Source organism: Mixophyes fleayi, chromosome 6 (genome assembly GCF_038048845.1).
Source record: "Mixophyes fleayi isolate aMixFle1 chromosome 6, aMixFle1.hap1, whole genome shotgun sequence".
Lineage (NCBI taxonomy): Eukaryota > Metazoa > Chordata > Amphibia > Anura > Limnodynastidae > Mixophyes > Mixophyes fleayi.
The window spans coordinates 194,156,506-194,171,633 of NC_134407.1; the positions used below are offsets into that span (position 1 = coordinate 194,156,506).

Here is a 15,128-nt window from a genome sequence, read left to right on the forward strand (position 1 = left end):
CAGAAATGGCTTCTATCCAATGTAAAATTGGATTTGTGTTCTGTACCTTACAGTGTGACTGTCCAATATTACCGTAAGAGACTGGGCAGACGTTAATGGGAATAAATACAGAGGAAGTCAATTCAGGAGCCCATGATTTGATTGACTCTTCTCTGTGTGTAATCAGGAAAGGCACTGATGCTTATGTGTTACAGGAATATTCACACAATCTATTGCTAGTCCATGCTGCACAGTCTCCTGACAATTTACCACATGTTATATAATCACAGCATCTATCCTCTCATGTTCACTAGCAGTGAACGTTTTATTTAAAAAAAAAAAAAAGAGGCAACGACTATGATAATGAAGAAGTCTGAATGTGATTAAAAAATATAAATAGATGTCAGTTAGGGGCACTGCTGTGCTCTGTTAATGGTGAGACTGCAGAGGCCGTTTATGATGAGAAAAACATCCGCTTCTCCCTGCAAAATCAGCTCGGAATGTACAAATGTCAAACATGAAATAAAAAAAATCCTGATGATCCCTTAATGTCACAAGTTATATAACACATAAGGGAAATTTCAGATTGATTAAGGTGTTAATCCAAATATTTTAGATGAATCATTCCAAAACAAAAACATCAAAAAGTAGATTGGAAGAATGCTCACACTTCTGTACAGAGCGCAAAATCAGGAGCCTGTTGTCTTTATAGACACACGTTAGGTTTGATGTGCAATCCTTGTACAGCCAACGTCCATGTAGCTAAGGCTAATATTGACATTACTAAAATAATGCTGACATTACAACCCTAGTAAGAACCCACGGAGTACCAAACACTCAGTCAGACAGAGACATATTCCATTACAGATCCAATAGTATGTTTTTATTTCTATATCACAGTATAACAGAACATTATATGGACAGACACATTTTGACACAATATCACACAGGCCATTTGGGTATACATCTCTATTCCATAATGTCACTCCGACACCACCGTCCAAAACATTTTGCATTTGAGTCTTTATTCCTAAGTGTTGTGGCTTTATGGGTTTGTCTATTTCCTGACACGAGGGGAGAGACGTTTCCCAACTGATATATATGGTAATCTTATGTTTATTTATAACTGAAAAGCATATCTCATACAATCCTTGACATATGACATTTGGTCCCATAGTAAGTTATCTGACCATAAAACAAAAATGGCAGCGAGAAAATATTGAACCCTTTATGTGCTGGATTCATGAAGCCATTTCCTCAAACGAGAATTGGCCAAGCTTGATATTATGGGAAATTTAAGAGTGATCGCCCTATACGAGTGCATGCCAAGCAAAACTGTGGGATTTAGGGTGGGGTTGTGTCTGAGTCATGACATACTGTTAACCCCTTCACTTATAGGGGCCTGTTTGTGTACTAGGAATCTATCCACAACCATCTGTTTCTCATGCTTGATAGAACATGGAACACGTGGAAAATATGGGACAGAGAAGAACAGGGCAAAGACAATCTCAAAATAGCCTGGCTTACAATGCTAGATATTTCCACTGGTAAATATTACCGTAATAATGTACAGGGAAGCAGGACTGTGAAACGTTCCTCCAAGTGATATGTCCCTGCTCTCTACCAAAGAACCTGAACCTATTCCGTTGCATTTCTCCTGTTATATAAACTGTATTTTTTTTTAAAGATTTTGCTGGTCAAATGCACCATATTTTTTACTGCCATATTAAAAACCCCATCCCACCCTGGTTGTAGTTATAACCCCATGCCAACCCTGCAGCCCATCCCTATGCTTCCCACCACCCCTGGTCCCCTGCTGCCACAGAGATCTGAGACAGCCAGGAGCTGAAGTCCTTGGCTGGGCCCTCTCTGCTAGATGGGTGGGCTCACACTGAATTACTGGGGTACTGTGTCCAGCCCACCTCCTTGTACGTCTCCTGTATGTGACAGTATATGTGGCTCCGTAATTTGCTCCAAGCTAGCTGCATTTCAGGGGTGAAATCTTTGGCCAAATCTTCTGCGATGACCTCCAGCATCACCCCAGTCAGGATCTAGTAAAGAGAATCAGAGCAATTACTATTAACAAACAGCATTATGCCACCCTATAATGTATATGGTGAAAGACGAGCCAGGACAGCCATACAAGGATGATCAATGCTCTGTAACAAGTATACTAGATGCCATTCAGTAGCTTCAAGTATCCCGTATATATGTCTCCGTTGCTAATGTTGGTTATATTTAGCTTTTAATCAAAATTTAACATCTTTGCTTTTAGTATTACACACTTCTTTATGTAGACATGAGTGCCTATTACAGGGGTACTATTCTGCTATTACAGGGGTACTATTCTCTGTTATGCTACCGCTGAATGCGGCTGCATGATACAGTCAAAACCACATTCAGCGGGTGGGACAATAAAATCCAAGTTCAAAGTAAGCTGCAAAACCAATTTAACAAATGCATCCATGTGTTGTGAAACTGCCACCAGAGGCAGTAAGGTCACCTGTATGTCACTGAACCTCGGGGGATGAAGACATGAGTGATATTAAATCACTATGTACTGTGCAATGCATTCTTTTAACCTTTTAGAATTCTTTAAACTTATTTGTGGAAAGTCCCTGTCAGCAGGACAGGGGGCGCGGCCCCATCTCAGTGTGGGTGTGGTCACATCTCGACAGGTGGGGGGGGGGTCACACCAGAGGGCTGCCTAGCGCTGCTCATTAGCTATCTCCCTTTCCCCAACATTCCCTGGGTGGGACAGAGCCCTAAATTCCGGACTGTCCAGCTGAAATCGGGACAGTCAGGAAGTTTGAGATAGCTACAGGGGGACCTGTGCTGTTAGGTCAGAAATACCACAGTACTCTCCTTGTATCTGCCCTGACACACACTGAATCAGTTCTCGCAGCAGCTCTGGGAATGGGGACTGTGACAATGGAGGTTAGATAGTCTGGCAGTGAATCAGAATAAATCAGCTGTACCCTGATTCCCCGACACCGGAGTGCAGAGCTTAGTCTGATAAATGAGACATGGTCAAAATCTCATCTCGTGGGGAAGGGGCAAGAGGTAAGAAATTAGTCAATAGAATTAAAGTTGTATTTTTCCCTAATTAAACTATTTGCAAATTGAGTTAAGTTTTCATTATAAAACAACATATTAAAAACACAAGCATTTTGAAACTTTCCCATTAAGATCATTTTAGAACGTGCTTTGCCTACACAAGGGGATCAGGAATGTTATAGGCCAAACCAATATTCATCAGCCAATCAATTCACGAAGTGCCATAGTGATATCACCGATTTCGCATTAATAGTAGTCCAGCCTACAACTCCACTGTCTGTAGAGGACGGTGTAATTTCAGACATGCTGACAATATTCATCGATCAGATATGATCTGGGACTCACCTTAAAGAATACAGGGTCCACCTTGTGTCTCACTGCGTGGCTTTTCCCCACAATTGCAAGGACGGTGGTCACTTTTTCTGGATCCCCAAGGTTTTCAACCACGCTGTTGACAGCCCCCACAACCCTCAGGCCATGCTTGCGCAGCTGAACACTGCGTTCCATCTCCAGGGGGTCTTCCATGTCTTTAAACTGGCTGAAGTACTGCTTGGCTTTGGGGAAGTTGACAAAGAACCTTTTTTTGGAGGACAGCAGATGGAACACATGGAAAAGGGAAAAGAAGATTCAGACTGTCACACATGAATACTGTACAAAGTCTTTGCATTATATCTATATATCAACAAAGGCTTGTCTAAATTATGTGTATGAATTTTGGTGTGTTCTGTCTTGGATGGATATACAAAGCACACTACTATGAGCTATTGGGGAGCCTGCTCCTTCCATTATCTACCTATCCATCTGTTTCTTCCTGTGTACTTCATTTTCCCTTTAGAACATTCCACATGCAACCCTACCCCACAATCTCAAGGTCGGCACATCTGCCTCCTTAAATAATCTGTGCTGCTGATTGCTTATTGGCTACCTGTTGTTCTAGCCCTTCCCAATTTCATATTGGGGACAACCACACAAACAAAAGTTAAAAAGTATGTTACCACAAATGCCTCTTACCAAATGCACATTAAATCATACTTGCCAACTCTCCTAGAATGTTTGGGAAACTCCCAAATTCCTGGGAGGTCTCCTAGACTTCCGGGAGAGCAGGCCAATCTCCCGCACTCTACCCACTTCCTAGTAGCATGGGCTTGAAACGAGCCTCCATTATTATTATTATTATTATCCTTTATTTGTTAGGCGCCACAAGATTTCCGCTGCGCCGTACACCATACAAACAGTACACTATACAGGGTGAAACAGCACAAAACAATAAACAAAAATACCAGTACTTCAGAAACTCCAGGCAAGTTAAAGCAATAAACATGGAGCAGAAGAACAGGTGAGGAGACAGGAGGGAAGAGGGCCCTGCTCATTTGAGCTGGATGTAAGCTCAAATCCATGATGAGTGGTGAGTAGTAATGATTTGTGTCATTTTGGACCTGCCCCCTACGGCAAACTGACGCTTTTGCATCATTGTGTCACGGGGTGGGGCCAAAAAAGACGTGTTTCGCTGCGCCCCACTACCTTTCAACAACTTTTAGGGACATATTCAATTAGCTTTTCGGTCCACGATTACGCGTGGTCACACGAGTCCTGATACCGCGACATTGTGGATTTCCGTGCGCACCCCATAGGGTTGTGAAGGGAAATCCGCGATGTTGCGATACCGTAATCTCACGTTACACACGCAGCCGCGAGTAATCACGGACGGAAAAGTTCATTGAACATGCCCCTTATAGTGTTTAGTATAAGAATGTTGGCCTGTGTGCGCGGTCATCTGTGTGTTAGCAGATCTTTTTTTTCCCACACTGCATTGCTGCATGGAGAACGCTCATACGGCTATGGCACTAAAATTATAACAAAAGAATGCGCATAAACTCTAGATAAAAAAAGTAATAGTGTCTTAATGCAGGTTAAAAAAAATGTAAGAGATACAATAACTGAAAAAAAGGGTTTGTTTTTCAAGAAGACAGATATAAATGTTATTGTGGATATAGCCTTAAAGGAACGGTTTAATGTTGTTTATCTTTACTGAGTCTTTATTATTGGTAGATAATAAAATAATATATGAAGATAATCACAGCAATACAGCGTTGGGTTAATATGTATAAATATTCAGTAAGGCACACAAGCCCAGCTCACCCGGCAGAGAGAATGGTAATACACTGATTAATACTAGAGGCAGCCTCCATATCACTTTCTCTGGTGAGGTGAAATGAGACATCCAGCTAATGACAGAACAGTGCTGCTAATTGACCATAATGTTACATGAATACTAGAAGAATGCTGGCTGGCTCTACCAAGCAAAACATCTGGATCAAAACATTAGTCAGAGACGGAAAATATCTTGGATTCATTCAGAAAAAAAGCAACCATACGGAAATGATGTTAAAAAACCCGCTTATAGAGGGTCCTTATAAATTGTTCTGTGGAATGTTTGCCTCATTCTGCATTCAGGTGAGGAATTGTGCACGTCTGTAAGACGGAGTTTAGCCTTATGTGCGCTGCAAGGATACACACCAGAATCATTTGACCCGTCCATCGTGCCAGCTCTAATTATAGCCTCGGTGGAATGGCCACAGAATAGTGAATCAAAAGCAGATTGCTTAGCCGGACCCTCACACTCCTGGGAAGCAGCCTGCTCGGTCGTAAAATTTGATCTGCCTTAAATTCCACTACAATGTTCCTCAACTCTGCATGAAAATAGTCACCCAATAACTTACACCAACATGTTTTAAGTTATTGGGTGACTATTTTTGCTGAGCACAAATCTATTCCTCGATCAGCAAGATGATTTGTTCAGGTTAATGTATGGTAATTTATTAGGAAACTGCCGTTTGCTCTGTTTCAATGGCTGGTTGCACCTTAGTAAATAGACCCCTAAGCATGAGGTTTAGTTTTACATCTCCAGAGAAAGCACAATGGCAACTACACTTCCATAATTGTTATTATTACCTTATAAGGTACCAGCATAAACAGTGATAAAAAAACAACAACCTGTGTATTAACATACAGGTAAGAGGGCCCTGCTCACAAACATATAAGTATGTCCAACCCTAACCCTAAACCTTCATCCTTGCAATCAACCCTAATCAGTGAATTTAGTGCAAGGCTAAAACAACAATATACTGACCTTCACAAAGAAACCAAACAAAAGGAAATCCTACTTATTTTACTTAGTAGGCACTATTTAACACAATAGAGTGATAAAATGTATTTCCTATCTTTTACCTATTTTAGAGTAATTTAGTGACAATAGAGATCACTACTATTCATTAGGACAATGTATTAACCATGTCCTGCCCATGGCAGTCATTTATACGTATCACAACCAGGGGTACCGTGATAGCTACTATTGGGGCTCCTGTGGCCCCTGCTAGTCTCTGACCATACGTGGGAGCCAGCTCATGCAGTAGAGCTCCATTTGGGCTGGAACGTGCATGTACTGGTTCCCAAGCAGAAAGAGGGTCTCCGGAAGGATGAGTAGAAACACATTGCCGGACCCCCACCCATCAAAATAATTTGCCAAGGAGCCCAGAAAATGCTATTTATGCCCCTGACCACAAATCATAATAAAATGTCATTTGTTGTTTTTTTTTACATAGGCTGTAAAAGTTTGGAGGGAATCTATAAAGTCCAACCTCTCGAAGGTCCCAATGTCTGTTGTCATTAAGCCAGAAGACAAAATAACATTAAAGCCGTCTCCAATTTGGCTTCCAAATGGATGGAACGTACTCCTCCAAAATTGGTGAGTATTCACACTCAAGACTTACAGCAACAACAAAAAGTATTTACACAAGAGGCCTATATTGCACATTTAACCTTTTTGGCTGACACAACTTCTATGCTGGCGCAAAAGTGCTCCAGGAAGAGATGCGGCACACCCAAATTGTCTGGCCAAGGCAAACTTCTTCCCACGCCTGGAATGGAAGGGTGAATAACACTCAGAGATCTGCCCTCCTCTTTTTTCTCTTCCTACAGAGACTCTGATCTCTCATCCACTGCATAGACTATCGTCATCAATTATTGGAAGGTTGTGACAGGGTACAATTAGCCGTGGCTTTATCAGAAATATGGTCACATAGGTAGAAATAATAGGTTGGGTACCTTTCAACGATGATCGGAAGCCCAACAACGGATACCCCGACAGGAATACACCGAAACACAGACCTGAAACACTGCCGATGAATGAAGATCTCGGCAGGCAGCGATGACGTCACTTTCAAGGTGCACACAATGGGGCACATTCAATTAGGTTTCCGGTCCGCGGGAACGCGCCGTGAAGTCAATCCATGGTACCGCAATAACGTGGATTTTCATGCATACCCCATAGGGTTACGTAGGAAAATCCGCATTATTGTGGTACCATATTACCGTCAATACTGCGCAGGTTCCGTTACCTAATTGAATATGCCCATATGATTCCTGCTGTTAACCTGGAAATTTAAGGAGGCACCGCCTGTACAATGTTCTTTACAAATCCTAGCACATTGTACAGGCGGCGCCTCCTTAAATTATCAGGTTAACAGCAGAAAAGATAGTGTGGACCTTGAAAGTGACGTCACCGCTGCCTGCCCGGTACTTCATTCGTCAGCAGTGTTTCAGGTCTGTGTTCCAAGCTGTCAGTATTAGCAGTCTGTCGGGGAATATACCTTCGGTGTATTCCTGACGGGGTATCCGTTGTCGGGCTTCCAATCATCGTTTTAATGAGTACCACCGGAAATAATGAGGGTTTATAAATATGTGTGCAGTAGGCATTGATATCTGAGCTGACGATGGTGCATGATTTGTATTGAGCATTACTTTATAATGAGAACATGTTTATACCATGCTGTGTGCATCCGACTGTGTATCACAGCCTCTAGATGTCCCCGTGTTACTGCTGGTCTGACAAACACCCCTGGTGCACTGTGCGTTAGACATCAGAGGGCGACAACGGAGGTACAGGACAGCGTGCAAAGAGCTTCACGGGGAAATGAAAACTTAATCACAATGAAAGGGTTAACGCTTTCCAAGGCTGCAGGGACCTGAAATTCATTAATTGCATGAATACCCACAAGTATATACGTTATATAAACACATTATATATTAATACGCGTGCACAGTGGCCCCTCGCAGCCAGCATGTAATTCCAATTTAATGAGCAGATGCTAATTAACTATGTAATTATAACAGCCGCCCTCGGCTAATTCACAAATGGTCCAGGAGATGCCAAGGAAGCAGCAGGAGGCAGCTGGGGAAGAGGAGGCGAAAAGGGAATCAGGGAAAACAGAGTAGGAGGAAGGGACAGGTATAGTAGGAAGGAGAATGTGGAGGATTGCACAGGTGACTAGAAAGGCAGAGGACATCCTGCCACCCTCATTCTACCAGGGGTTCCCTTAAAAATGCCTCTCTTCTCTGTTGATACATATGGATTATGGATTACGTGAGCTACTGACTGAGCCACTATGTGTGTGTGTACATATGTGACACACTAAGGCCCCATTCTTGTACGTGACGCTAGTGTATAAAAACACGATGGAGCAAAGCAATCTTTTCTCTGTGTTGTATTATCTGATGTACAGGGCCCTTCTGCTATAAGTATGTAATGCAGGCAGAAAATTCTTTTTACGATTCATTTGACTAAGGGTGCTAGGTTGTTATTGTGAAAATAGGAAAGAAAAAAAAAAAAAGGCTGGCAATTTTGACGTATGATAGTAATGAAAACAGATCTGACAACATGACCTATATCCACAGTTCGATAATGTTGTGCTTCTCTTTTTTCCCACCTAATTTCCAATCGCAATACTCTAGGCTAAAAGGGGTAATTGCAATTTCATCTCACTGTTGCAATTGGTCACATTGACAGCCCCGTGGAATGAAGAATCTTCATCCTGTGTATGATAAGAATCTATAGGAATATCCGAGAGGATTGTTCCATCTCTATGATGCTGAGAGTGAAGAGGCAGCCATCTTCTATTGAGATGGAAATAATACAATGTCCATCTGATATGATGGCGATTATGATAATAAAGGCCACACCGGCCACTCTTATAATGATATTAAAAAAATATAGACTAGACAGAGCGAATCTGTGATAAATACAGAAGCGCCTATTTACATACATGTTTAGTGTTTTATTAAGATGGAAAAAATGTCTATCATTGCACATTCTAATGGGTGCTTATAATTTTGGATTTAAAAAGTGGTACATCAAAGTGCATCAATTATACAATCTCACCCTTTGCAGATAAGGAGAAATCAAGATGATGTCCTTCGGTGTGTAGTGTTTTGCTCTATAACAGGTGCCAAAAAATGCCCCCATGACTGGTTAAACTGAGACATAGGAGAAATTATGCCAAGTAAGCCATATTGTGTTTATTGCTTCGACAGACAGAGGGAGTCCACATGAGGTGTTTTACAGACTACTTTAAAAGACAGAGGGGTATATTTACTAAACTGCGGGTTTTAAAAATTGGAGATGTTGCCTATAGCAACCAATCAGATTCTAGCTGTCATTTATTGAGCACATTCTACAAAATGACAGCTAGAATCTGATTGGTTGCTATAGGCAACATCTCCACGTTTTCAAACCAGCTGTTTAGTAAATATACCCAGTAGTTTCCCTTGTAAGGGACACTGACGCAGCAAAGACAATCCCTACTTCGGGTGTAACCTTGATGGCAGCACATCCTTATGGATAAAACAAGACCATTGTGCCATTGTGTGCGTGTGTTTGTACGAGACCAAGACAGAGAATGACCTACTTGTGAAAGTAGCACAGGGAAAGGGAGAAAGCCCAATCATTATCACTCAGTGTGTGGCACTATAATACAAAGAGCTCCGGGGTGTTTGTGTCTTATAAATACACTCATAAAACCTGATGGACATGTTTTATCTATAGCACACTTTCTACAATTACATGACTCCACCTGTTGTGTTGTGCATAATTTAAGCATATTGGAAAATACAGCAGTCACCTTTTTATCTAGACCCTTATTGATAGTTACTACTATGAACATTCGTGTGCAAAGCAATGACACAGAAACTTATATTCAGTTGACCTGTAGACTCAATAGGAAAAAAAGTATCCAAAAATGAATCATATCTATCTAATATATTTCATTTGCAGACTGTGTTCTTTCAAATAAAACATGGCATGGCTGATGGTAAAGGGGTATGCAACACAAAACACCTCAAGCATATTTTCGCTGCAAGAGTATTACACTCTCATGCAAAGAGCTTTCTTACTTTTTTGTGCCTATTATTTACTTATGTTTTTTTTCTTTTGTCTGTTCCCTACCCAATTGCCAAGTTCTTTTGTTTTGATCTCTGTAAGGAAAACCCATTTTGATGTATCGTGAGTCAGGGTGCTTTTCTAATACAAGTGAGTATCAAGTTATAGCACCATAATTACCCATTATACCTGACTTTGAACATTATGATATATAGGGTTCCATTCCGGTCTTCCTAGAGCACCTTGTGATTACGGAAATGAAAATGAAATGGCAAAAGATTATTTTTCAATGATCCAGAGTCCTTGATAAACTTGGAATAACATAATAAGAATAAGTAAGAAATCTAATACATTTAGTATGGGGTGACTTTTATGGAGGGAGCACCCGTTACAACAAATATAAAGTAACAATTCTCCTATGTGGCCTTCGATATATAACCAATTAGACATAATTGCTATAGGCTCCTATCTAGTATTGTATATGGGCATATGCTGTCCTCATTGCCCCTACATTTTTGTGCAAGGAAATTCCCAGAATCCTCCTTTCCTGCGCTGTATCATGACAAGCTGAGTACAAGAAATAGTAAAAAACAGAAGATTTAACATAAACACATAGGTCATCAGGATAACTCCCTAGGGATCTTAGGACATCAGAATCCCAGAACTGATCCTAAGTCATCCCTCTACTTCACTCCTAAATTTAACCCTGCTTTCTTCATCACTGAGTGGAAACAGTAAGGACGGAGCATAGAAATAGGTTTGCCAAGAAGAGGGCACAGGTAAGTGACTGCAATAAGAAAACAACAAAACATATCTTTGCCTATTGACATGACTGATAGTCTGAGGGAACTCCGCTGTGTGCATGTCACTGAAACATATATGGAACCCCCAATTTCCATGACTATGGCATTGACACACTAAAGACTGGAATAGAACTGAGGAAACATGCAAAATGTTTGCAATAATGTTAGAATGGGGAAACCCTATCACTCCGTATTGTCACCCACTGCTGTGTGCAGAGGCTGGTTGGACTGGTGGGCAGGGGGCCAGTCCCATAGTGGGCTACCTTGGGCTGGGTCACTGAGCTACCTGCATTTTCTTTCCTTTAAAATGTTCCTAATAGGCTGCTGAGCCAGAGTCCCCCCCTGGCTAAAATATGCCTGTCAGCCCCTGACTGTGTGGCAGAGAGAGCCTCCCCCCCCCCCCCTCACTGCTCTGTGCTTGTGATACTGAGCAAAGTACACTCTGACAGGCAGACGATCACAGTGACACATGGGGAAGCCCTCTCTTCTATGTGCATGGTGCTGACAGACTGTGTGACCTGCATGCCATATGTGTGTGTGTGTGTGTGTGTGTAAGGCATTACCACATCGTGCACAGGTCACACTGACAGATGCAGTCATTTGCTCTGACATTACCTTATCAGTATAGAGACCCCGACCTCCTCACAGTTGGCATACACGCGTGCCCAGCTCTCCTTGATGATGCTCCTCTCGCTCTCCGTTATCTCCTCCGGTCTCTCCCACCGCTCCGTCTCATTCTCCTCTTGGACTTTCTCCATGGACCCGTCAGGATGAAATCACACACACAGCCCCAGGCAGGAATCAGAGCTCCTGCAGAGATCGGGATGGAGGAGGAGGAGGAGGGAGGTGATGAGGGTTGTCTATACAGAGAGCTGTCTAATGGTCAGACCTCAGAGCTTTGTCCATTGCTGCTGTGTGTGTGCATCTCAGCCCAGAAATAAACTGATGAAAAGTAAGATATTTCAAGGCATTGTCAGAATGCTGAGGCAGGGAGCAAATCTCCTGTCCCTCCTCTTCCCCCTCCTCTTTTTTTTCCTCTCTCTTTCAATCCCTGCCTTCTTCCCTCCCCTTTTCACCTTCTTGTCTTTCTTAACTCTTTCTTCCTGCCCTTTTCATTACTTCATCCTACCTGCCCCATCCTCCACCACCATCTCATTTTCTTATCTTTGATCCCTTGTCCTATTCCTTGCTCTCTGCTCCATTCATTATGTCACCTCACCCTCCTGATGCACTTTTATCTATCCCCCACCTGCTTTGTATTTTCCTATTACTATACTTACATGTCAACTATTTTTTCATCTCAGTCTGTCTCTTTTTTATGCCTATTCTACTTTTTAGTGCTTTCTTTTATTTTTATCCAGTCCCAACTCCTTTCATCAGCCCTTTACCCAAATTGCTACCTATATGTGCTTTATGTCTGTCTGGCTATCTGCTGTTATTGACCAACTTCTTCTTCTCCATTTCATGTATTCATTCTTTAGTCCATTAAACAGTTTTCCCTCAATCGAATCTGTGTATTTTTATTTTGTACCCTTCGCAGAAAGTTGTCTGCATCTGTCTCTAATTTATTTTACCCCCCATAGATTTGCTTCCTCCCCCCCTCCGTTTTCTTTTTTATGCTTCCTTTTCCAGCCCCCCTACTTGGCCTCTGTCTTATTCTCCTTAGACATGACCTTGCTCTGTGTTCTCAGGCCACACACAACTCTCCCCTTTCATTCAGTCATATCTGTCTTGTAGAGCTCACTGCACCGGGAGTATCTTATAACCATATCATGCCAGTCCAGTGGAACATAGCACAACACTAATAGAAAGTTACTAATGTCTGTGACCACACTTGACTTTACTTAATGATTAATGTCTTCCATGTTTTCACAGTGCTGGGGGACTGCAACAAAAACCTGCAAATTTATCCCCCACAAATCATAGCGCTCTTAAATCTGACATTTCCATCGTTCTTCTGGTCTCTGGAGTAAAATTGACCTTTTAGTTGTTGCTTATTTTTCAACATTCCTTTAGGTTTATTTTTTTCTTTAAACCCCATAATTATCTCCCACCCCCACACACTCGTCCAATTTCCGTTCAATTTCTCTCACTGATTGGCTAATGTTGATTATTGTTATTCTAGTACTCCCTGTTATACTCAAAAAATGTCCTTTATCTCCCCTCATTGGGCCTCTACATCTTGTTTATCGACTCATGTTTCTTCTGTAGCTTTTATAGTCTCCCTATATATTATATGCCCTCCTACTCTGCTTGTCTACCTTTGCCCTACTTCCATTATGCTAATTTTAAACATTAATCCTTTTGTTTCATTTTTTTGGTAACTGAACAAATAAAAATCAAAGCGATAATGCAATATAAATAAATATGTTTCTATATTCACAAATCTATATGTAATCTATATATGATATAAATTATAGGCAAAGTAACTGTTATTGGCCACCTAAAGCTGACTGGCGGATTTCTGGGCATTATTCTACTAGTAGTGCCTAGAAATGTAGACAGCCAGCTAGCTCACAGCTTGCTGACACAGCTATTGTGACGGGACCAGGTTTAGTGCAGTGTGGGAGACAGCCAGTAACGGGATTACAGTGATACTTCTACGAGGCTACAGCCCAGGGACCAAACATGACTAGACTGGACACCAGCCCTTGCTGGTGTCCAGTCTACACATGTAGTACACACATCTGGTACACACTGGCATGTCGCCATATGCCAACCATCTTTTCTCACACATGCTCCTCTGCCCACAAGCTTTTTTCTCACATGCCCCCCTTGTTGCCCACCATCTTTTCTCTCAAATTACACCATGCCCACCAGCTTTTATCTCAGATTCCCCTTGCCCACCAGCTTTTCTCTCACATGCCCCATTCTGCCCACAAGCTTTTCTCATATGCCACTCCCTGCCTACCAGCTTTTCCCCCCACTTGCCTCCCTTGCCCTCCAGCTTTTCTCTCACATGCCCCTGCTTTTCTTTCACAAACCCTTTGCTGTCCAACAGCTATTCTCTCATATGCCAGCCCCTGCTGCCCACCACCATTTGTCTCAAATACCTTCCCCTGCCCACCAGACTTTTTTCTCACATGCCACCTGCTGCCCGCTAGCTTTTCTCTTATATGCCCCCTGTCCACCAGCTTTCTGCTCACATATCAATCCCTGCCCACCAGTTTCTCTCTCACATGACCCTCTGTCTACCAGCTTTTCTCTCACATGGCCCCTGTTGCCCATCAGCTTTTATTTCACATGCCCCCTCCTTATCAGATTATTGCACAAATGCCCCTCTTTTACCAGTGTGCCCTATACTCCTTCTTACCTGATTTGTCTCCATTGCTTTGCAGATGCTACCCTTACACTCAGCCTCAATCACGTGAGACTGAACTTCATGTCATAGAGGTTGAGTCACTAGAGTGACAGAGCACCAGGAAGGGTCACCCCTGCTGCTCTGTCAGCACATTTTCTGGACCTGCGCTGGTGTCACACTTATAGGCGCCGGCCTGGTGGCTCAATCACAATTTGAAATGGAACATGCTTCCAATTTCCTCACTGGAAGTATCACTGAAAGGAATATAGTTTATTCTCAAAGGTATATCTTCCCAACAAATGTTTTTTAGCCCTTAATTAAAAGTAAATATTTTTTTATTAAATTACATTTTACATGGCACATTACTGAGGGTGGCAGTTAGTGAAGGCTGCACTTTAGATCAGCTCTATGCCCTAGTGCCCACATAATGAACTTCCCACAAATATAGAGGGGTTCTAAATTTGACGAGGCAGTGGGAGATTACATGGTGGTGCCTGGTAGTGTCATTGCACCAAGGATGGTGTTGTTTGCAGGATCTATGAAGTTCCATCTCAGTTAATATGCTGGACCCAGAGAGTTCAACTGCCATTGTAGTCAACTGTGATTGCTGAGGATATCTCTATTTTGGTGATCTCCCCTAACTATTTGGGGGCAGCATCTGCCACAGAAGACGGTGGATAAAGTCAGTGGTTAGCACTTCTGCCTCAGAGCACTGGGGTCATGAGTTTGATTCCCGACCATGGCCTTATCTGTGTGGAGTTAGTATGTTCTCCCT

At 42.2% G+C, this 15,128-nt stretch overlaps 1 protein-coding gene across 1 annotated transcript; it reads right to left on the reverse strand.

The window, feature by feature from the left end:
• Positions 1-840: 840 nt before the first annotated feature.
• On the reverse strand, positions 841-12,072 carry CYGB (cytoglobin). Its single transcript, XM_075177762.1, has 3 exons — positions 11,668-12,072; positions 3,382-3,613; positions 841-2,030 (listed from the first exon to the last, which is right to left on the reverse strand). Exons 1-3 carry the CDS (start codon positions 11,808-11,810, stop codon positions 1,866-1,868), a joined length of 540 nt encoding a protein of 179 aa, XP_075033863.1. The 5' UTR covers positions 11,811-12,072; the 3' UTR covers positions 841-1,865.
• Between the last annotated feature and the right edge of the window lie 3,056 nt (positions 12,073-15,128).

Bases quoted from the DNA above. Each gene is read 5' to 3' on its own strand.
- CYGB (XM_075177762.1), bottom strand. From the start codon at position 11,810: ATGGAGAAAGTCCAAGAGGAGAATGAGACGGAGCGGTGGGAGAGACCG. The intron at 3,614-11,667 runs GTAATGTCAGAG...CTCCAAAAAAAG, and splicing joins GGGGTCTCTATACTGATAAG to GTTCTTTGTCAACTTCCCCA. The intron at 2,031-3,381 runs GTGAGTCCCAGA...TCTCTTTACTAG, and splicing joins TGGACCCTGTATTCTTTAAG to ATCCTGACTGGGGTGATGCT.